At 42.1% G+C, this 27,303-nt stretch overlaps 2 protein-coding genes across 4 annotated transcripts in view; both read left to right on the forward strand.

Moving 5' to 3' along the window:
• The first annotated feature begins 2,483 nt into the window (after nt 1-2,483).
• On the forward strand, nt 2,484-6,104 carry LOC122842088 (zinc finger protein 16-like). Its single transcript, XM_044135625.1, has 2 exons — nt 2,484-2,789; nt 4,193-6,104. The coding sequence occupies exons 1-2, from the start codon at nt 2,489-2,491 to the stop codon at nt 5,104-5,106; spliced, it is 1,215 nt and encodes a 404-aa protein (XP_043991560.1). The 5' UTR covers nt 2,484-2,488; the 3' UTR covers nt 5,107-6,104.
• Nucleotides 6,105-9,754: 3,650 nt separating this feature from the next.
• LOC122842089 (equilibrative nucleoside transporter 1-like) overlaps nt 9,755-27,303 on the forward strand; it is a 34,925-nt gene continuing 17,376 nt past the window's right edge. Inside the window, exon 1 of one of the 3 annotated variants that reach the window (XM_044135627.1) lies at nt 9,755-10,058. The gene's annotated coding sequence lies outside the window, so the exon portion shown is untranslated. Of the gene's footprint in view, nt 10,059-25,648; nt 25,774-27,109; nt 27,129-27,303 lie in introns of those variants that run through there. The other 2 variants (XM_044135626.1, XM_044135630.1) reach the window with 2 other exon arrangements.

Genomic DNA, 27,303 nt, shown 5'->3' on the forward strand with positions numbered 1-27,303 from the left:
TTCTTTGTGATATTTGCAGCAATTTATTGCTCTCTGTTGGTTACGTGCGAATGTTTCTGATTCTCACACAAATTTAGTATGTAAATTAATGATTTATTCCACACATTCCTCTTTATCCTGTTTGTGTGAATTAAAATAGATTCAGGTAAACAAATTGAGTATGGAGGTTTTTGTTGTCCCACGTGAATGCTAATCTTAGACGAAACCAGCAGACGAAAGAACTAGATATGAGGACATAAAAAAGTTAAAGAAGTTCACAATTGTTGAGTTCTATTAAAAGCTACACAATGTCATAAATATAAAACAATGACACGGTTGCATTTATTTAGCTACAGAGGAAATGACAGCATCGTTACGGTTTGTTACATTGAATGCCGTACCCAGTTTTGCTAAAGTGGAAAAATGAAACACCGATCACATTTAAGAATGTTGTCTCCTTGCAGTAACACAGTTAAATAAGTTTCCATACTGGTGTTTAGATCTGAACAACCTTAATAAATTTAGTTAAAATAACTTAGCATTAGTTTTTCTTTGGCAGGGTTTCTGTTCTGTTTTTTCCTGCCAGTCTGGCGATCTGTCTCCCTCTAGTGGATATAAAAGGTATATATGTTTAACATCAATTTCAATGATGCAGAAAATTTTAATGTCTATCTATCTATCTTTTGTTTCCTGCTACAGATGGAGATCACGCTGTACGGATCACATCACTCCTGTCCTGTCATCTCCTTTAGCTCAGCGTGGGACAGATGGTCTGCTGGGGAGACGAGAGGAAGCAGTGAGCAGTGGGGCCACGACTTGGCTCTGCATCAGCAAACTAAAGTCACATTTCCACTGTGACCTCACTGAGTGAAGGGAGTCAGAAGGATGTGCCCGCGTCAGAACATGCAGACTCCAGGGATCCTGCGCTGGTTTGCGTTCCCATCAAATGGTTTGCATCAAAGGAAACCAGAGTGTGAGAATTGTTTTTCTTTTGAAGACCAGGGTTTCATTTTCTGCTTTGATTTTTTTTTTTATCTTTATTTTATGTGACAGACCGACACAAAGTAGCAAAGCAGTGAACCTGGATCAAAGTAATAAATGGTTTTACTTTTTTTTTCTCAGTTACTTTGGGGTATTTCTCAGAATAGAATTGTTATTCTGAAAGTTACTTGTTCAGTCTGCAAATCACAATGTCACGTTTGCACATCCAAAAATCAATCTCTCATTCCTTTCAGCAAGTTGCAAATGCTTTTGTACATCATGCAAGCACTCATGTACAATTATCTGCTTTTCTCTATAAAACGTATTCCACCCCTCAGATCTTAAACTCTATTCATTGCTTTTATAAGTCATTTGTGGTTAAGAAAATTCAGTTTTGACCAGAAAAACTACTTTACTGTCAAAGTAAAAACTGTTGTTTTTTTTGTTTGTTTTTTTACAAAATAATGATAATTATAAAACTAACATAAAATATAGTGTTGCATAAATATTCACCCCCTTCCGTTTTGGAGATGCATCTTTGGAGTGTGTGTGGCTAGGCCTCAGTCAAGGTTGTACATCTGGACGCTGCAGTTTTACTCCGACCTTCCTTACAAAACTGCTCAAGTTATGTCCTGCTGCAGGAGATCGGCTGGGAAAACTTCAAGTCCTGTCACAAATTTCTATATCAAATTGAGGTCTGGGCTTTGACAGGGCCAACCAGAAAGTCAATCTTGTTGTCTTTAAACCAGTTTTGTGTAGCTGTAGCTGGATGCTTTGAGTTGTTCAAATGCTGAAATTTTCTGGTTATGTAATCTCCCTTTAATTTAACTGTTTAGCTATTTTGCGTGAATTTTACATAGTTTTAGAATTGCAAAGCTGGTACAGAGTTTGGAGTTGTTATTAAAGCAAATGTGGTTTCTACAAGTACCAACTGTTGGTCTAAATGGACTATATGGCTTTAAATGAAAATGTATTCCACACTTTTAAGATGTTAGTAATAAAAATATACTCATGTTTAATTTTCCACTCAATTACACATCTGTGCACTACTTTCTTTAAGTATATCAAAAAAAAAACAACCTTGATAAATACATTGAGGTTTCTATTTGTAATGTTACAAAATGAGAAAAAGTTCAGGGGATATGAGTACTTTGATACTGATATCATTATCAAATTACTGATATCTATATTTTTTTCTATATTTTTGAATATAGAAATAAAAAAATATAAAATTCATATCAATGCAAAATAGATAAACCGATAAACATCTGAAGATGTGCCATTAAATGAATAATTTGTTGAGATATTTGGGTCGAAAATGAAAACAAGTGAGGTATAACCAATGATCAGAAGGCCAGAAAAATGGTATAAATCATATGCCAGCAAAAAAATTGATTTATAAACTGCACAGACTGTTCAGTCTGCTATTTTGTTGCCTCTAGTCTGATCTGTTCACTCAAAGCGACTCGAGAGGAAACGGTGTCAATTTCTATTTTATCCAGAAGAGGGCGATAGCGACACGCTGTAGATGCAATTCAAACATCAACGAAGAAAAGACCCCCTTACTCCCCTCCCTAGCAGCTTTATTATTAACCTCCACACGGGGTCATTTAGGTTATTTTTTAAAATTCATTTAACAAATCCCTTTATGAAAATGTCTCCGCTGCTGCTCAGGGCCTTCGTGAACGAGCGGCTCACGGCGGTGCTCGGAGAAATCCTGGAGGTTTTCGAAGGAGCGATCGCCAAATACGAAGAAGAAGCGTCCAACTCCAAGCAGGAAATCGATCGGCTACAAGCTTTGCTGCTGGAGCTGCAGAGCCAGAGGACAGGTGTGTTCACCGCTGCTGACCCCACGGGGCGGACTGGGTCCAAAACACGAACAGCACCACTGTCCAGATGCGAAAGAACCAGCACCGTCTTCCTGGTTTCTCAGCGTATCACTACTTTCAGCTTCTGCATCAAAATGTTGCTTATTCCACGATTCTAGACTTTTACTGATATCATTCCAGCCCTTCAGTCCACTTATAAAACCAAACTAATAGTACAACACTGTCTCTTTAACTCCTAATGTTTAAAATATTATATTTATCATTATCCAGGACAATTCTACCATATCTTGACAGTAGCAGTACATGCATGTCTCTCCTTGTAGCTGTGGAAATAAACTGGCTACTGTGATGAGATTTTAGAGTTATTTTCTAAAGTGTTTAGTTTTAAATAAGAAATATATAAATATTTTCATCATCATGCAAGTGCCTGTATATTAGGTTATATGTGACACAATGGAATGACAGAGGGAGAAAGTATTTAAGAGCCGATGGATCACAGATCCTGATGGTTTCCTCTTATCTGTAGCTCAGGTTGTGAAGCCTCCTGTTTCACATCATGACCAGCTGTTAGAACAGCCATCGGGTTTCCTGCTGCGTGAGAAAGTGCTTTGGTCGACCTCTGGGACTGCTGTTACTCTTTCTTTTTCTTTATATCTACTCTGACGTTTTATTCTCAAATTCTGGTTCACCTGTTTTATTTGCAGGGTTTTGGTGCAGGTCGGAAACTGTGGAATTTGGTTGAGGTATTTTCCACCTCAACCAAATTGTTGTGATGACGCGCTGAAGGCGGAGTTTAGGAAAGATTAGGAGGTTCTTAAAGAAATGGATTCCAGTTTCAAGGCATCAGATATGGATATGATGCGAAGCCACGTTTCTTTTAAGCTGTTTATGTACAACATTTTCATAACAACTGAAGGTAAAAACAGATTGGCCAAATCTGTACCTGGACCCAAAAAAAAACAAAGAAAGGTTTTTGTAATTCCAGGCTCGAGTCCATTGCTTAAAGGTTTTACACATCCATCTAGCCACCCAGATCAGTTGGCAACCTGGTGACAAATGCATTTCTCAGGGTAACAGCAACACACGGCAAGACGAATCAAATGCAAAACTTTGATTGAAAGACAACTTCTCAACCCTATTGAGCCAGAGATTCCCTATAAATCACCATCAGTCCATTCATTTACCTGTCCATGGATGTGCATTAGTGTAAAAATAGCTGCCATATGTTTATTGTGAAGGTCATTACTTACATTTATAAAGTTTTACCAGGAAATGAACAAACGCGTCAGCGGATGTGAATATGCTGCCACATTCCTTGTTTTCTGGTTGATATTTTCAAGAAGTGTGATCTTGTTGATTGTAAATTGAGGGCTTGAAACTGAAAGGTTCCTCTTCTCTTTCAGACCTTCCTCAGACCAAAGACCAAACGCCTTGTGAGTCCCAGCTCCGTGAGGGAACCCAGTGGATCCCGGAGCTTCACCACATTAAAGAGGAAGACCGCGACGAGCTCTGGGCTGCTGATCAGGAGGAGCAACACCAGCCAGGCGTCGATGAAGACGCCTTAAATCTTCCTCAAGCTTCTGTCGGGGAGGAGCTTGAGCAGGAAGATGCAAAACCACCCGGGCATCGTTGGACTCGAAACTCCGAACCCGACGAGTTTCAGGAGCCCCAGGAAGTGAAGCCGGCAGAGGTCAAACCTCATCCACAAGACGACGCTGCGGCCGTTTTTCCACCTGACCTAACAGAACAGGGCCAGTCTAGCTTCGTCTCGCCTAGAGACTCGGATTCATCCCACCTGAACTCACCCGGAGCCGACTACCGGTGCTCTCTGTGCGGCAACTCCTTCCCCTCCAGCCACCTCCTGATGAACCACGCCTACCAAGCCCACTCCAGGGACGTCGGCGTCCTGTGCGCCGTGTGCGGCGGGACCTTCGAGTCCGCCGAGAGCCTCGACGTGCACCGCAGGTCCCACGAGAACTCCAAGTGCTGCCCCCTGTGCGGAAAGCTGTTCAGGAGCACGACCTCGCTGAAGGAGCACATGGCGGGCCACGCGGGGCTGAAGCTGCACCGCTGCCACGTCTGCGGCAAAGAGTGCCGGCGCAAGGGGGACCTGAAGATCCACATGAGGATCCACACGGGCGAGAAGCCCTTCCGCTGCTCGCTGTGCTGCAAGAGCTTCACCCACAGCGGCCACCTGAAGAAGCACATGAGGAGCCACACGGGAGAGAGACCGTACAGGTGTGACGTCTGTGGGAGGGGCTTCCTGCAGAGCGGCCACCTCAAATCCCACCTGGGCACCCACGCTCAGAAAAAGTGAAGGGGCGTGTTTTATGAAGACTGTATTGAAGGAGCAACTTGGTGACAATTTAAGTTTAAGTTTTTGTTTTATTATTGTTTTTTTTACAGTCATAAAGATATTTATATTTGCTGATTTTATATATATTTATATATATATAAAATTAGCAATGTATTTAATTAATCTTAATTATTTCAGTTCAGATACAAAGTTTGTGAAATTCCTTTTATGTCATCAGAATAGCTAGTTACATTTAATAATAAGCCCGGATATGAAAAGTCCTTAGCAAAACAAAGAGACCTTATTTTTTATTCTTATTTAAAGAGTGTTGTTTATTTAAGGGTCCCTGTTAGTATTTATCATAGTGGAGTCTATTCTTCACACTACACACATGACAATAAAATCATACTTTTACAAACATTACAAAAAAAGGCATAATGAAATTCTTTGAGATACAAACAAAATCAAAGTACAAAATTCAAATCAACCGTCTCAACCATTGTTACATTTTACAAACATTACAAAAGGACCAATAAAACCCACAAACAAAATGAAAATACAAAATATGAGTACCGGTAATTTGAAAGATATTTTATAGACAAACAATAATCTTCCCTTCTAGTGTTTTCTGTGTTTATTATTAAAAAAAAACACTAAATGTGCACACATCCATGCTGGTAGGAGAAAACGAGAGCGAGGATTTGGACAATCAGAGCGATCTCAGCGATGAACTAATCTCTTTATTTGAACTCATAATCACAGAAGGCCGGGTTGGTTTGAATACATATTTTCCCTCTAATAAATACAAATCATTTTTCACGGCGCCGTGGTGATTGGCAAACTTTCCCAATTACCACAGTAACACTTTGTCGTGCAAGTTAAGGTTTGTTGTATTTGGCAACTTTAACATTCATCAGTTTTATTTTGGGTTTCCTGTGTTATCTTTTTACTTCTGTTATGTCCTGTTATTTTCTGGTACGATTTTGAGGAATACCAAAAATAAACAGTTTTTAATTGTCCCTGAATGTTGTGGTTTGAGTTTTTTTTCACTCCAACAAGCACTTTTGGAGAGTAGATGTGCTCTGCTGCAGCTTCAGCGTTTCACTCCCATAGAAAAAGAAAAAACATCGCTACAGATTTCAAAAGCAGTTGCAAAACCTGCAGGCATATTATATTTTAACATGTTGTATTTTGTAGTACTATAGTTCCTTGTCCAAGAATTGACAAGGAACTGAAATGGTTCATGCGATTGAGAGTTAAAATGGGCTAATTCAATATAGCTCAAATATATTGTTAATGCACGTATGCTCTTTATGCCATTAAAAATATTTTTTGGTGAGGTTTTTGTTTGTTACAGAAAAACAGTTTTTGAGGAACCAATAAAATGTTCTTAGAAAATCATTAAGGGTCACTCACCAGACTGATAAAACACTGGGAGAAACTCTGACTTCTGTCTGTAGCTCTGGTTGTGAGAGGGAACCCTGTCCAGATCGCCATCTCTAAATAGGAACATTATGTGTTTATATTTCTAAGCGATCTTTGTGCTGCTCTTGGTTCTATCCCTCACCTAGAACCCGTTTGCCCTGGCAGAGCCGACCCAATTTGGAGCCAGTATCTTTCTGGCACTTAATCCATGACTGTATAAAGTGACTATTTACTATAAATACTGTGAGTTATATTTCAATCTTTGTATAATTTATTTTGAAAAAGATAATACTTTGGTTAGCTTTCTCAGTTAAATATGTTTGTTCCTCTGTCTTAGAAAGAGGTACGATGCCCTTTTTTATTTTACAAAATAAAGGCGAATAGGCAAAGAGAACAACTCACATGTCAATGCGTCAAAATATTTGCGACGTTCAAAAGTTAATTTCTTGTTCTCAATTGCTGATGTGTGAACACAACCACTAGGGGGCATTGTAGCCATTTTCTGTTTTTAAATCCGTCAGAATTAGTGTTATATTCTAATATTGACAACTTAAGATTTACTTTTAATTAAAGTTGCTGTTTGTAGTTAGCATATTTTCTTTTACATATTATGAAACTTATAGTGCCTCAAATAATTCATTACTGAAGCTGCAATCACACTATCTGACTTTCAATCACTTATTTCTGATTATACATGTCTTATGTTTACTACTAATACATTTTCCCCCTACACCTCAGGAGGAATCAAATCTTGAAGAGCCGTTTGTGATTTTGGTCATGGAAACAACTTGTATTGCTTCCAGGTGGTTTCAGCATCCCAAACATTTGAATGAGGAACTCGACTGTTTGGCAAATTGCTTCAGGCCGGTCAGATCTTTCAAAAAAAATACAGCGTCAAAGCCGGCCGGCCCTCTATGACCTTCAGGCCTAAAACTAATCTGGTTACGCAAGCTTCCCCGTAGAACCAAGACCACTTGGAAACCAGCCTTATTTCTGGGGAACAGTTTCTCACATGGTACTTCGTTACACAGAGGAGCCACTCAGACCTAATCAGATGATTTGTTTACATCTGGTTCAGTCACATCTTGTTCCTCTGCATGGGACGTCATTTGTACCGTCATCACGCCTGTTTGACAAAATCTCTATCTTTCTGGACAAAAATGGGTCAAGAGGTTAATCTGCTGTGACTTCAACTATGTGAAAGTTAATTCACATAGGGATTTTCTTTATGTGGGTCAGACTGTGTGTTAAACACATCAGGGGAGGGGGAAAGATTTGGGTTGGCAGCTTTTCTTTGTGTGTCTGTGAGTGGGACGTGTGAAAAGTGACACTTTGCACCCATGGGGAATGCAGCTGGAACTCTGCCGACTTCAGGAATCCCACCATCCCTCCGGTTGCATAACTGGGTCGCCGAGGTAATTCACCAACCCAGCCGGTGCTGTCTCTGGACCGGACCGGGGGAGTCCTGGGCATTCCAGGTGGAATGCTGATGTGGATGGTGAGAGACGAGGTTCTGCTTCCTATCAGGATCTTTCTCAGTGTTTTTGTTTTTTTTTGTAATTTTTTTTTTTACTTGTGGAGGAGGACAACAAACATCTGGCGGACGCAGGAGACAAACACACGGCGGAGTTGAGCAACCGTAAATGCCGCTGGTTTCACACATCTGCTTCAAAATGGGAGTGAAGGACGGAGACGCTGGTGTGCAAACAGGGATGAAGAGTTCTGCTTTTGTTTTCCACCCTGACAAATCTGATTGATACAATCCAACGTGTAGACTTCAAAGCAGTTTGTTTTGTAAAAAAAACAAAAAAAACAAAAACTTTGATCATTTGCTTCCTGTCGCAGATCCAGTCATGCATAAATCACACGCTGAACCCTTCAGGGTGAAAGGCTATTAAACGCAAAGTACTATTGAAGAGGGGCACAGATCTGACATCACGTAGAAAGAGCTACAAGGTTGCAAAATATTGACAACTGAGAGCCACAATGAACAGCCTCTACGTATTTTCTATGAGTCTCTATTTTTCTGTGGATTTATGTTACAAAATCCAATAAAAAAATGGCAATCATCATACGCTTTATATAATTATTGGTCATAAAGAAGCATTAGCGCTCACAGTGCGTTGCAGTAGTAGTTTGACACGCTACACCCACAAACCTCAACGTATCTAACAGAGCTTTTCATGTGGTATGAAAGCCACAAGAAATATAAAATCAAAACATTGCGGCGAACATTTGCATTAACCTCTGACCCTGAACCCTGAACTCTGAACTTCCTTCTGGGAAATGTCTCCACCAACCTTTACACATCTGGAGGCACAGCAATCTTAGCTCATTCCACTTGCGCTCCAGCTCAGTCAGATTGGATGGAGACCATATCTGAAGATCAATTATCAAGTCTTGCCGCACATTCTCCTTTGGATTTTAGTCCAGGCCTTTAACTAGGCCATTCTAACACATGCGTGTGCTTTGATCCAAAACCACTGGTGCTCCAGTTGACTGTTTACGATTCTGATTCTTCTAACAGCACATGTTCATCCATTTTCCATGCCCCGGCTGAAGAAAACATCCCCACAGCATGATGCTGCCACCACCGTGCTTCCCCTTGCTCCATGCATAGCTTTTTTTTTTTTTTTTTTTTTTTTTTAGGTTACCAGAAAGTTTGGTATTGGACTCATCTAATCAATGCAACATATTGGCAAATCTCCAGGCATTTTTAATGAATTAATGAACATATGTGGCAGGTTTCCACCTGATCTGTTACATTTACAGAGACAACAAAACTGACAACATTCTCTTATGCATGTCTTTAGATAAGAGGAATGCTATTTCTGCTTGACTTCAGGTCTTTGAGCACTTCAGGGAGAGTAAAAACTGCTAAATTTATCAGCCCTCATTCTGCCAATGTGATGAGATTCAACTGATAACACGGATTTAGCAATGCCCGTTTAAAAGACCAACATAAAAAACACTCCTCATTATTGTTTTTTTTTTTAATTGCCTGACGTCATCCCCTTATCTTAAATTTAGCAGAAAAGCTGCTGTTTTAGAGTTTTGCGCGTCAACGTCAGCTGTCTCTGTGGTGAGTTTTATTGGCGACAGACTGGGCCCTCTCTCTGAGCGCTATAGTTCTTGACAGCTGATCAATAAAAATCAATGCTCGAAAGAGTGGCCAGTGTTCCCCTTTTAACCGGTTTGGGATTTCAGACTGAACGGAGTGACTTTCTCTGGAAGCAAAGAGAGAGACAGAGAGAGAGAAAATAACCTTGTGACGTTATTTCACCACCACCTGCTCGGGCTGGTTACAACAAATATAATCCCCGTGCTTTTGTCTCTCTCTCTCCCTTTTTTACTTCTTATTCTTGTCGGAATCTGGGCCAGTCAGAACTCGCTGCCAGCTGCGTGACAACGGAGCGCCGAGTTTCTGCAGCGCATCGAGGGGGAGACGGAGGAGCTGGCGACCGCATGCATCCACGTTGTTTTTGTTTTGTTTTGTTTTGTTTTTACTGCCACTGGTCCCTGACGCATGTGACGGCATCTTCATGAGGGTAAGTATGTGTTACGCCTCTCATGCGACGTCCAATGTAATGTGCTGCAGACTGCCGACTCAGGCGGCCAAATAGAGTCCCAGCGTGGAGGCACTGGAGGGTGTGGAGTGCGTGGGGTGGGATGCCAACAAAGTGGTGATTTTTGGCCCGCAAATCCACAAATGCTAATGTTTAGTTTAAACGAGCCTCTGTGCAGCAGTAGGTGGAGCGAAAAACGCTGACAAGGTCAAATGGGACGCAACTGGCGCATCAGTGTACGGGGGATGAGCAGTGACGTCAGCTGTAAGCGGTGGGTCTTTTTGACAGGGGCTCTCTGCCCAGGGAGGCAGGGCGCCTAAAGGCAAAAAAAGAAAAAAAAAGTTATTGTAGTTGTTTCTTTTGATTATTTGCATCTGTAAGCAATGTGGAATAAACCCCCCTGTGTTAGGCAGAGGTCCAAGCAAGCAACACAAGAAACATTGCCGTGTAAGGGGCTGGTGACTCTGAAATCGGTCAGTAATTCACAGATTTTGATTCAATAATGCTAAAGTTAAGGGCTGCATATGTTTCCATTAAGGAGTTTGCACTGCATTTGACCATGAGACTATAGCCAGACATAATCTGCAGTATTCAAAAATGACATCTATCTATCTATCTATCTATCTATCTATCTATCTATCTATCTATCTATCTATCTATCTATCTATCTATCTATCTATCTATCTATCTATCTATCTATCTATCTATCTATCTATCTATCTATCTATCTATCTATCTATCTATCTATCTATCTATCTATCTATCTATCTATCATTTTCCGTGTTAATATTATCCCCTGCATCGATGTGCGTGTTTTGATAGCTGGACAGGAAGTTGAAAGAGGACTCCTGAACCACTGGAGCAGAGGTTGGGACTTGAACACAGTTGCATTTGAACCTCCGCAGCAGGTGTCAGTGTGAGAATGTAGAAACCTTGCACACAGCTCCCCCGCAGCAGCAGATAACATGAAAGGGCTCCAAGAATAGACCCCACTGGGCTAAAAACTACTCCTGCACCATGCAAATCCTTGACCACATGTCAGCAACTCCTTCCTCAGTGGGTTTTATGCAGTTGCCGGTGGAGCGCAATAACTTTTGAAGTCACTCGTTGGGCTTAGAGAAAGCCGCGACGCTCAGCGGGGATAAGTTGTTTTATTGGGGGTTAGTTTTCGACACTGTTAAACAATGAAGCAGGGCCAGGAACACTTTCTATAGGAAAGTTAAATGAGGGGAGAATACAGTGGTGATGGGATCAATAGTTCCATTCAGTGGCTTCATTCAGGAACGAGATATTCTATAAATAATCAGATAAACACTATCATAGAAGGAAAAAACAGATAACAAAAAAGCTAAGGGGGGCAATAACTGCAAACACCGCATAAATGGAAAGTAGCAAGGAAAAGCAGATAAGAGTCCTAAGAACATAACGTCCTGCATGTTTCGAGATGTTTGCTGTTCAAAACCATTTGATTAAATGAGCCATTATTTTGTGGTCTGACCTAGTCCAAGACCTCTAATGGCTCTTCGTTTAAATGAGCTAAAATGAAGAAAGGAGATGTCTCTTCTTCAGAAAGCAGTTCTGTTCCTGGAGAGGTGGGAAGTGGTTTCCTGCTTGAATACATTCGCTTCGATGAATAGGTCATTAGCAGAATATGGTGGCAGCAGGGTGACATAATTAAACTGCTTGAGCCTTTGGAGTTCGGGTCCCATCTAAATCTGGCCCCTGACAGTTTTACGCTTCTGTTGTAACACTGTTCACTGCAAAAAAAAAAACAAATCCTACCAAGTGCTTTTGGTCTAGTTTCTAGTACACTAGAAATAAGACAGAACTAATTGACAAGTAACTTTTTAGTAAGATATAGAGGCTTGTTTTAAGCACATAATTCCTAAACAATGACAAAAAAAGTTATTGTTCCATTGGCAGATTATTTCACTTATAACAAGATATTTTCCCATGTTAGAAGTTAATTTAACTGCCAATGAAGCTAGCACTTTTTTCTATCAATATTCAGGAATTATTTACATAAAACAAGCTTCTATATCTTACTAAAAAGCTACTCTTAAGTAAGTTTTGTCTTATTTCAAGTTTACTGAGGTTAGAAACTGGACCAAAAATAATTGGTAATATTTGTGTTTTTGCAGTGTTGCGATAATTATCAGGTGTTTAATCAGCACAAGTTATAACTTAAAATATTTGTCTCCTGTTGTGATCCTATATGTGATGCAATTTATCTTTCTGGATAAGAACACAGTTTTAGATTAACATAACTAAAACAGATTTTTTTTTTTTACATTTTATTGGAAGACTAATGGTAAAAGTCTATACATATTTTAACTCGCAGTTGTATTGATTGGTCCAAAATGTCCCTAATAACATTCCTGTGATGACACCCCTATCAGTTAATTGGTTGTTTTTGATAGACTTACTTTCGTCTTAGACATATTTATAACAAGATTAAACAATAAAAATCAATAGAATCACCATCTTCAGTCAGTCATTCAAAAAGATACAAGAAATGAAGCCATCCTTCATGATTTTCTCTTCTGTAGGCTTTTTCCAAGTGTTTTTGTTGTTGCGTATTGTTTTGTTTTTTTGACGCAGCTCTTGAATGACTGCAGCTCCTTCATACACATCTCCTTTTTGTTTTGTTTTTTTACAGATACTTAATAAATGCATTTTGGTTTTTTGGTTTTTTGTTGTTCTTAAAAGGTTTGTGCTTAAATTTATGCCTTGCCTGAATTGTTTGTCAAAGTCTTTTAGTAGATGCAACATCTCCAATAACCTTGATTCAGCTGACAAATTTCAAGAGGAAGGTGAGGTTCTTATAACTTCTCTTGTCATGCACTAGAAGACATAGGTATAGTCAAAGTAAAGCTTATCTCTGTGCTTTAAAGCTCCTCAAAGCGCAAGCAATAGGAATTTATGCAAAATGTGTCATTTAGTGAACTCCTGAAATCGAGTTGGTAAAATTTGTAATTTGAATAAATATCGTCTAAACACTGAAACCAAATTCATCGTAGATTTCAGCGGACATCCTGTAGAACACGCTCCATAAGGTGTACGCATGGACTGCTCCGGTCCTGAAATGACCCAGTTTCACCGTCGTCCTTTTCTGCGGCTCTGACCAAACACTTGATCTCCCACCAGCACCTGGTGCGGCAGGACAATTACACGACTAAAATTAGAAGCTGTGGTCTGAAGACCAGGCAAGGACAAAAGTATACAGCATATGGGCAAAGCACCAGAGTAATATGATGCCGGAGGGGGGAGAGGAGCCAGCTGATCCGGACCGGGTCGTTGCCACTGCGGTTTCAGCCGGATGTCTGCTGCTGCATAAAGTTATTGACACTTAAGGAGCTGCGAAAAGCTGGGAGACGTTAAGTGCAGATGTACTTTCAAAAGGCGTCAGTTATCTGTTTATGGGTATTTTTTGTGTAAAAATACCTTTTGGTTTAAATTATTTTCTAATTTAAACATATCCATCATATCCTGGCATATTCATCGTCTCTATATGTTAGACAGATACAGCTAAACCCAATTTAAGGAATAACACATATACGACGCTTAGCGCCATATTCTATTTGGTTACAGCTGATTTTGATTTTAGATTTTATTTATTTATTTTTTAAAATCTGGTTGTTGCTCTTATTTTCGTTGATATACCTGTTGTGCTGAACAGAATATTGTATTTCCCTGAAACAAATTAATCTTCCTGGACTTTCACAAAGCCTTCCAGATGGATACTCCTGTCTTTGCTTATCTCCTGTCTTTCCTTCGTGTTTTGCAAGCCGTCTCCTGTTTTACATTTTAAGTGATGGACAACAGCTGCTCTAATTGGTACCAAATGTTGAGCAGATCGTCGAAATTCCTAAGATTCAGAAAGCAGTGGAGACATCTCCACAGCAGAAGTGTTTATTTAGTGGAAAACAAAGAATCAAGAGCATAGAGGGCTTCCGTATTCATCTGCGAGAATATGATTGGTTTGATAATGTCTATAGTTTAAATGCTTCACCGTATTTATCCAGAAAACAAATCAGTTTAGTTTAGAGCCGCTGGAATGTGGTCTCATTAGTTTTCATAAGTAGATAAGCTCAGGTTTGTTTTGTTGAAGTATCTTATACACAAACACTGATGAGGATGTTGAGTTCAGCGGGAGGAGAGCTGGGCTCTGACGGCCTTTTGTCAACAAATATCCACACATATTTGTACTAACCTCACTTGAATGTAGTTTGTAATGTCTTGAAAAGGAGGTATTCTTATAATGTTTGTGTGAAAAGACTGTGAGGAATCCGTCCACTGATGAAAACCCATGATCATCGAGAGATTAAAGCTGACTTCTTCCATCGTGCCTGAAGGGAAACTCCTGGAAATAATCACGTGTGTTTGGCATTAGAAACATCTTAAGTGTTGTTAAAAACAAAAGGGAATCTCATTATTTGTAAAACAAAGTTGTTGGTTGGAATGAGAGAAACCAGGGGAAAAGGTGGAACGTCTTTCTCCTCATTTTATAAGACATGTTGCATGTGAATCCAGTTCAGAAGAAGTTGTACATTTTGCAAACGTCAGGGCGGTACGCCGCTCTGGATGAAGCGCTTGCCTTGCAGTAAAAACATCCTCATTTCAAACCCTGGGCAGAAACTTTCTTCTTTAAATAAATTTATTTTTTAACAAGTGAAAGAAAAGAAAAAGGCCTCGCATGGCGCACGAGTGGTGGAAATATGTGGTTTAATTATGTGCTCCTTTTCTATTGAAAAGTGAAAACGTCCATGTTTGAAACTGGAAAAATTGAGATAAAAGTCCACCATGGCTGCTTTAGATATGAAACACAGTGGCAACGGTAATTAAAATAAATAAACATGATTTAAATCTCTTTAAATCAATCGCATGTGATGGGTACAATCTAAATGCATTTACAGAACATGTTGCTGTTGTGCACAAAATGCAGGTGGAGGACTTATCGGCCAGATTTAACCTGGTCAGTGAACATATCAACCAGAGAAATCCACAAATTGTTTACAATATGCAGGTAAACATGGCTAATTTTCACTTAAGCTTCAATGTTATTCCCAGACCATACCTGTCATAAGTTGTGTGGTGAGTGGCAGATCGCACTGCAGACAACAGAGTGCAAAGCTTTTGGTTTTGCTTTGATAAAACACAAGACAACTTGTGAAAACATACAGCCATGAAGAACGCCCTGAAGGAGAACCAATGCTCAGCTGTCAGTTCCAGTTAAACACTTTTAAGTTTAGTAGTAAAATAAATGCTTGAAATCGCTGCAATACTGCAAGGAGGAGTGGACTTAATCTCCCCAACACTTGGGGTAATAGTCTGAATACGAGTTTAAAGCAGATGCTGGTGGCTTTTATCATCACCCAGATTAGTTCAACAAAATACCAGGCTGCTTGGAATAGATTTGTTCCCTTTAACAAATAAAGTCACCATTTAAGACTGCTGTTTGATTTTTTTTGCTTATAATTAATGATCTGACAACTTATTAAAACCAGAAGACATATGTAAAGGAGTTAATGCCGCCTTTTACTACAGCTTTTCTTGTTATTTTTGCTGCGAAGGAAGACGTGTGAGAGAGACAAGTTTTGAGGAACACAAGCTGGTTTGCGGCTTCTTTGCGCAACAAGACTAGACGGCCGTGTTACTAAACGACGTATGACTCTAACATATTATCAACTAATTTCGTTGTGATGTAGTAGTCAGCTAAACAGGAGACATGCTCAGTGTTAAATCAGGCACATACCTCAGTAATAACAATAGTATTTTTATAGGACAAAAATCTCCATATTTTTTTGATTGTCATTATTTTGCTGCAGATTTGGAGCTATAAGTGGGTCACATAATGGGTCATTTAATTTTACATTTTTAAAATATAATGGCAAAGGACCAAAAACAGTTCACTGACTAATGAATGAAGGTCGCATTTTCTGCCATAGATATAATTCAAGTATTTCCAAATTAGTGTCACAAACACTTTGTTTTTTTATTGCAAAAAAATCACAAAACGAAATACGCAATCCTGGAGGGACTGAAAATATGTTCAATAATATTTAATTTTAGGAACTCATTCATATATTAACAGTTTGTGAACCGGTGTTATCAATACATTCTTCACAGCCGGCCCTTTAAGAGCTTTCATGATGTTGACTGGGCCCAAAACAAAAATGAGTTTGGCACCCCTGCTCTATAGTTAAAACAGACTTTACTGTTAATATTGATTGAACTAATGGTTTCAGTGAAATATTCAGGTTCTTTCTGGATGATCCAACAAGTAAAATAATGGAGTTGTTTGATAAAAGTCATTTTTCTTCCAGCCTCTTCTCTCCTTTGACTGTTTCTGGCATTCGAGTCACTTTATTCTCTTCACTCTGCTGATGGCGACAACGGGAAAAACCAACTGCGCATGTTTTTGCGGATCCAATGGCTTTCACAGATGGTCTTCAGGTTCGTTTGAGTTGGTTGAAAACAATCGCAGCTCGATGAGTTGGTACGGCGAAGCCTGGAAAACACAACGTGTGTCTCACGCAGCAAGAGACGGGGAACAATTGACTAATGGGCTTCAAATGGCCAAACATCCTCGCCCTTAGTCGCCTGTGGTCGGGTGCTAAACTCCATCAGGACAGGCCAACAGGATGGTTGTCAGGCTCTGATAAGATAAAGGCTTATAGAGAAGTGATGGCTGATGGGGTTCCCATTTAAAGTGTCCAGTATCCCTGAGGCGAAATCTAGAGATGACGACGAGCTGGCAGCAGAGTTCAAGATGCCTCCGGCCAGGGTCGTCAGGAGGGAGTTCAGCTTTCCTGGAATCGTGATGTTTTGCAAGCGGAGACAGACGTAGCTTTGCGCAAATTATGTGTTCAGTGAAGGAAAGGGCTGAAACATTGGAGCCGTCTGCAACGCGCATGCTGTTAGCATGATAAACAACCGGGCAACCCAGCTTCCTTATCACACACAGACACGTGCATGGGACCCCTCGCTGTCACGTTACTTGACTCGCAAGTTTGTCTTAACTTTGATATGCAGAAAAGTCAAATACCACTGTTTCATTTCAGCTGGTCAGATTACAGGAACTCGTATTCATTATGACACTGGTGACAGTTTGGAACAGGTGCAGTAAAAAAAAAAAATGACCTGAGGTTCTCCAGATCTGCCTTCACGTGTCATAGTTTAGAAGTGTTGTTTTAGATCTTATTTTTACTTTTGGGTTGTTGACCTGGATCTTAAAGTCTTGAAATGTTCCACAACTTAAATTCTAACACTGCTCCTTCAAAGCTTTACTTGCCTCCCTTTTCCTGACATTTTCCAGAGACGAACGGCTGAAATTTCTGCTCAAACTGTAAAACTGTAAAATGTGCTGTTTTTTGATATAACTACAATCAGCTGGCCCTCATGTTTTCTCCTGGTTTTCATGGTTTCTAATGTTTTTTTTCGCTGCCCTGTGTGCCTCAAATGTTTCTGCATGCTTGCTACAAATGTAACAGCAGTCGAGCAAAAATTCACAGGAACGTCCGTGAAACAGAGAGAGCAGATTTTTTATTTTGTGTATTTCAAATTTTATGATGAGTCACAAGGGATGGAGAGTCAAGAATCAAGCCAAGAGTTTGTTTGCCTTTTCAACATTATTTATTTCTGAGTAAAACAGTTTGTCCTTTCCAAGAGAAACACAACAAAGCAAATAAATGTTGTTTGGCCTTAATTACTTGGGAATAATGGTAAAACAGGTTGGGGTAATCAAGAGCAACAAACATTTCGGCTCTTTCGTTGGCTGCCGATCCGAAGGCGGAATGTTTTTGGCAGAACTATTTCATTTTTCAGAGATGCCTACACCCATAATCTAACTCAACGAAAAGCAGAGACCAACTCTGTGATAAATAGAGTTTGTATATGTTGGAGGAGGGAATGGAGGGTAACTGAAGACAAGAGCCTAATTATTATTTTTGGGAGGTTTCATGGAGGAACGTGTGAGACAGCAGCAGAACAGAGAAACTATTATAAAGTTGGAGCTGTTCACCGGTGGTTTTTAAGCGTCTCCAGCAGATCCCTTTCCTCTGCCTGTCATCACCTTGGGATAAACAATAATCTGCCAAACAGAGGCCATAAATCCCCAATCCCAGAAGAGTTTATAGCTCCATTGTGTGCGAGTCATTCCGGGTTAAAGTAATGGTTCTTTTGGAATTCCTCTCCCGTCACGGTCTTCCTAAAACCTCAGTATGTGGTCGGAAATCCAGTTCCAGTCTTTTCCTGCCGTGCCCTCCTCCTCTTCACCCTCCAAGCACGCCTCTGATGGCACAAATTTGTTCCCGACTTGGACTTGTGCGGTGTTCATTCGTCCCTCTTCTGTCCTCAAAAGTTGCCTGTTGAGGAACCGTCTGGATCCGTCAGGAAGCGAAGGGGTTAAGATTGTCACCCAACGATGGAAGTGCGCTCAAATGAAGGAGGCCTTCTGATTGTTTTGCACGCTCCCTCTAACAATGTGCTGCGGTTTCCCATCGGCGCCCTAATGGTGGCTTGCATATTATCTGCATTTTGAAACCGCGTCACTCACAGGTGTGATGCGTGTCTGTTATGTTGTGGTTGTGTGTGTTTTTACCACAGCTGTTAGTTTTAAACCGTCCTTCCTGAACGGTTGGGACGCTTTGTGAAGTATGAGCGACTAACACAAAGGAAGACTTGTCAAACTAAAAGAAAAAAGAAAAGAAGTAATACAAAGTAAACACGATGCATTAGCTGTTAACTAATTTGCTCAAACTTTTTACATATGTTGAACAAATGAAGTGCGAGTGTCGTGTTCTGTGTTTTCCTGTGTTTATTTTTGAAGTTTCCTGTGTGTCTGAGTCTCCGTGTTGTCCTGTCTCCCCTTGATTAGCCCCAGGTGTGTCTCGTTCCCTGATTACCCTCTTGTGTATTTAGCGTCACCTGTGTGTGTCTGTGTTCGTCGGATCCTTGTCTACGTCAGTGTCAGTCAGTGTACGTCTTGCTTCGTCCGTTTTCAGTCTGTGTATGTCGAGTCCTCTTATCGCCTGTTGCTACCTGTAGTGAGCTTCAGCCTCCCGCTCAGCAGTGCTGCCAGGTCTGTGGACTGTGTTTTCTGTTTATTTATATCATTCATTAAAACTCCTCTCACCTCATCTGGGTCTACTGCGTTTGCCTCACCACCACACACCGCTTCATGACAGAAGGACCCGACCAAGCTGAACGGTGAGGCACGCAATTACCATCATGGACCCAGAGGAAATAAAAGAATTAACGGAGACCATACGCGAGTATGAGGCTGCCATGTCCAAGCCGTACGCTGCTACAAGACGGCTTGGATTCGCCATCCGTTTGGGTCTGCTGCTGGACTTCTGGGTTCCACGTTTTCCGCTTCCTGAGCTGGTGGCATTGCAGAGGGAGGCAGAGTGGGAGCGTGAGGCAGCGTATGCTGTCATGGCTGGAGAACCGCTGCCTCCCAGACCCAAGACTCTGTCCTCCCGATCCACCACCCCCGTCGCCTGAAGAGCCAGCAGCAGACCCTCCGCGGCGGAGCCGCCAGCAGCGCTTCGCGGCGGAGCCGCCAGCAGCGCTTCCGCGGCCGGAGCCGCCAGCAGCGCTTCCGCGGCCGGAGCCGCCAGCAGACGCTCCAGCCGGCGCAGCCGTTCCGTTCCTGCCGCTCCAGCCGGCGCACCCAGCCCGTTCCTGCCGCCTCCAGCCGGCGCGCACCAGCCGTTCCTGCCGCCGCTCCAGCCGGCGCGCACCCCGTTCCTGCCGCCCGCTCCAGCCGGGCGCACCCCGGAGCCCGTTCCTGCCGCGCTCCAGCGGCGCACCAGCTCCAGTCCTGCCGCGCTCCAGCCGGCGCCATTCCTGCCGCCCGCTCCAGCCTCCTAGTGCTTCCCCGAGACTCCTAGTGCTTCCCGAGACTCCTAGTGCTTCCCCGAGACTCCTAGTGCTTCCCCGAGACTCCTAGTGCTTCCCCGAGACTCCTAGTGCTTCCCGAGACTCCTAGTGCTTCCCGAGACTCCTAGTGCTTCCCGAGACTCCTAGTGCTTCCCCGAGACTCCTAGTGCTTCCCGAGACTCCTAGTGCTTCCCCGAGACTCCTAGTGCTTCCCGAGACTCCTAGTGCTTCCCCGAGACTCCTAGTGCTTCCCGAGACTCCTAGTGCTTAGACTCCCGAGACTCCTAGTGCTTCCCGAGACTCCTAGTGCTTCCCCGAGACTCCTAGTGCTTCCCGAGACTCCTTGCTCCTCGTCCCGCCCGTGCGGCCCAGAGACTCCTTGTGCTCCTCGCCGCTCCCCGCGGCCCCAGAGACTCCTTGTGCTCCTCGTCGCGGCCCCAGAGACTCCTTGTGCTCCTCGTCGCCGCCTCCGTGCGGCCCCAGAGACTCCTTGTGCTCCTCGTCGCCGCCCTGCGGCCCAGACTCCTTGTGCTCTCGTCGCCGCCCCGTGCCCGCTCCTGCCCCTGGGCGGCCGCCGGACAACCTCCGTGGTTCCCGCCTCCTGCGCGCGACGGCCGCGGACCGCCTCCGTGGTTCCCGCCTCCCTGCGCCAGGCAGCCGCAGACCGCCTCCGTGGTTCCCGCCTCCCTGCGCCTTGAGCCGCCGGACCGCCTCCGTGGTTCCCGCCTCCTGCGCCGCGGACGGCCGCCGGACCGCCTCTGTGTTCCTGCCTTCCTGTGCCTCCGCCCACTCCGTTGGGTTAGTTTCTTTTTGTTTTGGACTCTTGGCCTCCCTGTGCCTCCGCCCACCCGGTTGGGTTGGTTTTTTGTTGTTTATGGACTCTGGACCCCCCATCCAGCTCCCCTCCGCCCACCCTCGTTGGGTTTCCCGTTTTTGGGCGTCTGGGAGCCGCCCGTTAAGGGGGGGGTACTGTCGTGTTCTGTGTTTTCCTGTGTTTATTTTTGAAGTTTCCTGTGTGTCTGAGTCTCCGTGTTGTCCTGTCTCCCCTTGATTAGCCCCAGGTGTGTCTCGTTCCCTGATTACCCTCTTGTGTATTTAGCGTCACCTGTGTGTGTCTGTGTTCGTCGGATCCTTGTCTACGTCAGTGTCAGTCAGTGTACGTCTTGCTTCGTCCGTTTTCAGTCTGTGTATGTCGAGTCCTCTTATCGCCTGTTGCTACCTGTAGTGAGCTTCAGCCTCCCGCTCAGCAGTGCTGCCAGGTCTGTGGACTGTGTTTTCTGTTTATTTATATCATTCATTAAAACTCCTCTCACCTCATCTGGGTCTACTGCGTTTGCCTCACCGCCACCAACACACCGCTTCATGACAGCGAGTGCAACATCTGCGATGCAAATAACAAAGTAGATCTATAGGAAGAAAGGAATTAGTCTCTGGGTCAGAACGCTCGCAGAAGAAGCCCAAAAGTATTCATACTGTTGAAAGATTTTGTTTTAAAGTTTGACTGACACGTTTCCTCGTAATTAAACATTTGAAGTGGTGCAGAATTAAATCTGTGATTCGAGCTAAAGACAATAATGGATAATTGATTTTTTTTTTTCTTTATAACTTTTAAGGATAATATTCCAAATACAAGAACTTATAAAAATATTTTTAACTCTTAAACCTTTGCAAATCTTGTCACGTCTAAACTACTAACTATATGTGTTTTTTCTAGGGTTTTATGTTACAGATAAAGCGATGCATAATTGTATCAATCGCAGAGTCAATACTTTTCATTTCTGTAGCAGGTCTTGTTCTTGTATGTTTCTGCCTGATATCCACATCTGATTACTGGCATTTTGCTTCTTCTCTTAACCCTGTGAGGTTGGATGGAAAGCATATGTGAACATAATATATTTTACATTTTGCCACAAATTCCCAGTTGAATTTGATGTGAGCTGCACAGTGGCGCAGTTGGTAGAGCTGTTGCCTTGCAGCAAGAAGGTCCTGGGTTCGATTCCCGGCCCGGGGTCTTTCTGCATGGAGTTTGCATGTTCTCCCTGTGCATGGTGGGTTCTCTCCGGGTTCTCTGGCTTCCTCCCACGGTCCAAAAACATGACTGTCAGGTTAATTGGTCTCTCTAAATTCTCTGTAGGTGTGAGTGTGTGTGTGTGTGTGTGTTCTGTCTGTCTCTGTGTTGCCCTGCGACAGACTGGCGACCTGTCCAGGATGAACCCGCCTCTCACCCGGAACGTTAGCTGGGGATAGGAACCAGCAACCCTCCCGACCCCACTAGGGACAAAGGGTGAACAGAAAATGGATGGATGGAATTTGATGTGCTCGCAATATGTATCCTGCAACAATTAAAAGTTGCTGCAAACAGACCAGCTCTAATTGCATTTTTTTATGCTCTTAACTGGATTTCTGATGATTGGAAAAATCCAATACGCTCATTGAAGAATGGGATCCCAGACCATGATGCTGCCACTGCGTTCTTGTGCTGCCGGGATCCCAAAGCTTTAAAACAGACTTTTTCACTCTTTTGTGATTTCTCACTCTTCGGCTACCGCAGTGCTGGCTTAGACCCCTTCTCTGCTTCTTTTATTAAAACTTGCTCGGCTTGTCAAATCAGTTTGCAGTTCTGCCCCTTCTCAGTGAGATTCTTAAATTTTGTGATATTGTTTGGTTGCCCTAACTCTGCCGGAAAACGAGTTTCTCCCTGGTCCGTCTGCTCCCTGCTCTGCTTGTCCTCCATGATGCCGTTTCTCCACTAGTTTTCTGTGAAGCTTTCACGGAACAGCTGGATTCACATCGAGATTACACAACACACACATGGACTCTATTAACAAACTAGAAGGTGGTTGGCCACACCGGGCTTTGCTCTGATGTTTTTACTGCGAAACTTGCTGAAGTCATTTGCGTGCCGCACTTCTAAGATTGGATAAAATCCAAATACGACACATGGAAGTTTGCTGTTGAGGTGAAGGATTGATTATGTATTTATTTTAAAATATTCAATTAGTTTGTGTACATTTTATCAACTATTTTCACATTTCCTGTCATTTAAAAAAAAAAAATTTCATGCTTTGTGCCTTTTATTTTGATAGAGTCCAACTTTTGCTGCTGCCTTGCTTTACTGCTTTACTGCTTTACTCGTTACTGTTCTTCTCCACGGTCTCTTTTCTCAGGAAAAACTCAGTCGAGGTGGAGCTCCACAGTGTCTCCTTACTGTCTGTCTCTCCGTTGGTCACAGAGAAACAAGTGAGCAAGGCTCAAAGGAACCCAGACAGCCGTTTTCACCTTTGCGGCGTAAACATATTTAAATGCACCCCTTCTGGAAAATGAGAGCAATTTTGGGCTCTCACACAAGACAGAAGCGGCTCGGTTCTGTGCAGCTCAAACTCCTCCTCGCTGGGGTTTTTGGTTGGAGGAAAAAAGAGCCAAACTGCCTGAGCTCTTCGTCACAGATGGGGTTTTTAACCACAGAGAGCTTTTTTTAGCCAGGGGGGAGAGACAGGGTGTGGATGACTTGGATCTGCAGGGGTAAACAGCGTGTGCAGGCTCATATTCAGGACCGAACGCCTCTTCACGTCGGTTCAGACGGATGAAAATGGCTGTGATGTTTTGCAGGGAAGCCAAGCTGTTCCTTTATGAGTTCATAGCATCAAGTGACTGCAATATTTGTCTTTCTTTGTGCTCCGTTACATAAAGGACGATGATTGGATGTTGGTACGTTTCTGCGCTGACCCCCCTTCCGCCCTGTCACATGCACTCCTCCCAGTTACGCCATTATCTTCTGCTTTTGATTATTTTGTTCTCATTTGCATTAGACTGAGGTCGGCCTGAACCTTCAGCCTGGATTCCCATGCATTTCTTCAGACATTGTATTTCTTGAACAAAGGAAGGCTTTCGTTAGTCGCTCCCTCGAAGGTTTCTCCCACGCCTTTGCTCTGTCCTTCTTTTTTTTGATACTTTCACACAAACCATCGTTTTTCGCCTCGTTTCACGTCAAATCAATCCTCCACCCGTCAATTACTGCGCAGCCTTGAGGTGTTCACGTGTGAGCTGTGCATTTGGGCTGCAGATATTTATGCTATCTGCTGCTGCATCTGTGGTTTCCAGTTTGATCTTGCATCACATCATTGCATAATGTCAAACTTATTCATTGTTGTGAAGTTCAACTCACAGCAGGAAGCGAAGTTCAGCACTCATTTAAAGTTAGGCACAACAACCTGGTTAGATTAGTAAAAAAAATAAATAAATAATTTAAGGGATGCTATCATCTCCAAGCAGTGCCGCCATCCCATCTGGATTAAGTTTACTGTGAGCGTCCAGCAGGCCAGTCGGCCACAAGACACCGCCGGCCTCCACACCCAAACGAAACTCAAATCAGATGAGATAAGTTGGACTCGAGAAGGGAGGGAAAAGCAGCAAGCAAATGTTCAGTGTGTGCAGAAAGTCCTGCGGGGATGTAAGAAAAAAACACCTACAGATGGTGATTTGGAAAGTCTTACCAAGAAAGGCAACTGGGAATAATCTTTACTGACTGGTTAGTTCTGCATTTAGAAATAAAACACTGAGTGAGAAAGTGTCCAAACTGTGAGGTGTAGCTATATTTTCCTTTTTTTTTTTTTTAAGAATATGTTTTCCTGTCATCTAGCTACTAGTTATACGCCTCACATAACACTTTGTGTGCTTGTGCTCCTCTGTCCTTATGATATTGTTTATTCGCTGTGTTGTATAGTAGATGATTATTCTACATCTGCAAACAGCTGGACTCTATTTTTAGGTCACGTCTAAATGTAACTGATTTCAATTGATTTTAATTTGCAGTATTGGCATGAGGAAGATTAAACAGAAATGTGCCTCACAGTTTAAAATCCCTTTTCTTCTTTACAACTGTGCTCTTCTGTTTTGCAGGTTTATTGACTCAAACTCAATGATAAACTGCACTAATGCTTTGTACTTTGCACATTAATGTGCTTTTAAGAACATAATTTTGACTTAAAGACTCAAAATGCTGAATGAATTGTTGCGTCTGAAGGTCCTTAGTAAAAGGTGGGCCATAAGTTTCCATACATAGAAAAAAATAAACATTTCTACGGGACAACAGTTTTTTTTATTTGTATAAAGTTTTCTAAATGATTACCGTTATTTTGAATACACATATTGATACGTGGACCACTTTGTGGTTGATCTGCAATATTTCCAGTTTTCTGAAACTTGCAAATAAAAAAACTGGCTCTTTTGTCAAACTCATCTTCTTGGGAATCTGAAATATATAAAAAAAAATATATACATTTTACATTTGGAAACGTATGGCCCACCCTGACCCTGTATATATATATATATTTTTTTATGATGAAGTGAAACGTTTATCACAAAACGCATTTGAAAAGAGCACCCAGAAAAATTTAGGTCGCAAACCCCCTCCTACACAAATTACATTAAGATACTTTTGGTACATTTACAACATATAACATTTGATTTCCGTTCAGTTTTTCGAGTTATGAAAGTTGGAAAGTTATGATGGTACAACAATGAAACTGTTTTCCTACATATAAACGTAGGTATTTTTGGGGGGCGGGGGGATTTATAGAAAAAGATAATTTGAAGAGTAGGTTACAGGATCCCTCAAGCAGCCATCAGACATATAAATGTTTCAAACCGTATGAGCCTGAACTGTCTCTGATACACGCCCATATCGGTGGTCATCCATTCACAGCGTGTGTGTAGAGAGCTGCAAAACTGAAAAGTCGGGGGTGGGAGGAGAGACATTGAAGCTGTCGCTGTATCTAAACGGACTCAGAGGGACAACATTGACTTTAACACGGTAAGACGTTTCTCTGCTGCCACTTCATGTGAACAAAATGATGAACACGCCGCGGCGTGTTCATCATTTTGGCTCGGACCGGTCTGGAGTTTGCTTTCAGCTTCAAAAACTCATGAAAATAACGGGACGGAATGATAAAATAGCGCCAGCGGACATAATTTAGTGGTTGTAAGACTCTTTTTTTTAAATCTTATTTTGCTGTTTCAGAAGTCGTAGATAGACGGAGGTTGAATATGTGTGATTTTTTTTTTTAAATATTATTATTAAATAACTGTTTTCAGCCTCATTTCTCTGTCTGGCTTAAATTTACCCCCATCCGCTCCATAGTAGTAAAAGAGTAAAGAAACGTGTTGCGCGTCCTGAAGCGGTGGAAACCGTGAACCATGCCGGGCTCAGACTCTGTTCTTTTGGGCGAAATGTTTTAAAACAGCGTCTTTGTTTAGAGTACCGGAGGCTGGCCGAATAATTTTTGCTCGAGACTTAAAAAAAAATCTCTGCGTAAACTTGTGGCAGCACACAGCGTAGAAAAAGACGTGGACCGCTGTAATAAACGAGGTCTTGAGTGGGAACACGTGGTCCTCGCTGCTGCATCACAGGACAGGAGCAGAGATAAGAAATGAAGATTTTATCAGCTGGTCGATGTCCTGAAAGGCAAACATGTTTGTTCCCTTCTAAACGAAAACAGAAAGCCTTTATGTATGATCTTATATGTTAAGTGAGTCTCAGAGGTCTATACTTGATTGCTTACTTTTGGTGATATGAACATTTTGATCATAGTACATCAAGTAAAAAGCATTCCCGGTGTTAAATGTGGAATATGTCCAGTACAATTTAGCTGAAAAAACAAAGAAACAAAAAAACTTCTATAACCTGGTGGCTTAAATTCGCAGGCCTTGGACAAATATTCATTTGTCTTCTATGGCCACAGCTTGTTATCAATTGTTCCTATAAAGCAAGAGTTTACACAAACGAGTCTGTATTTATCACAAACCTTAAAAAAAAGTGGAAATTAGTATCCGCAAATAAAAGGCTGACAGCTATATCACTAAGAAAAGCTAAGAGGAAACTTTCTTGAACTTAAGACACAGGAAATGATTCAGGAAGCTAACAAAGTGAATACTTCCTCCTGATTACTCATACATGTGACCTCAGATTATGATGCTGCCACCACTATGTTTTAATGTAGGTTTAGGTGTCATTTCCTTGAGCTACAAAGATTTTTATCTGGTTCCTACAAACGACAGCACACAAGAATAATTTAGTCTGACCTGAATATTGTCTTCTGGAACAAGATTACCATCGTTACCATTTGAGATGACTGTAATGTGCCACATGTGAAAATCTCAGGAGGACAAGTAAGTTTTATTTCAAGTTGTTTAGGCATGTGAACAAGAAGATGTTGTGTTGCAGATGCTTTGGGTTTAATGGTTTTGAAAAAGGGGTTACAATGATCACATGTGATGCTTTAAAGCACACGTCTAGGCCTGTCACGATAGCAAATTTTGCTGAGCAATTAATTGTCTCAAAAAC

This window comes from Gambusia affinis, linkage group LG13, assembly GCF_019740435.1.
Source record: "Gambusia affinis linkage group LG13, SWU_Gaff_1.0, whole genome shotgun sequence".
NCBI classification, from domain to species: Eukaryota; Metazoa; Chordata; class Actinopteri; order Cyprinodontiformes; family Poeciliidae; genus Gambusia; species Gambusia affinis.

What these genes read in the sequence shown, in the direction of transcription:
- LOC122842088 (XM_044135625.1), top strand. Translation starts at nt 2,489, where the DNA reads ATGCAATTCAAACATCAACGAAGAAAAGACCCCCTTACTCCCCTCCCT. An exon ending in GCTGCAGAGCCAGAGGACAG is followed by an intron (nt 2,790 to 4,192) that starts GTGTGTTCACCG and finishes CTTCTCTTTCAG; the next exon opens with ACCTTCCTCAGACCAAAGAC.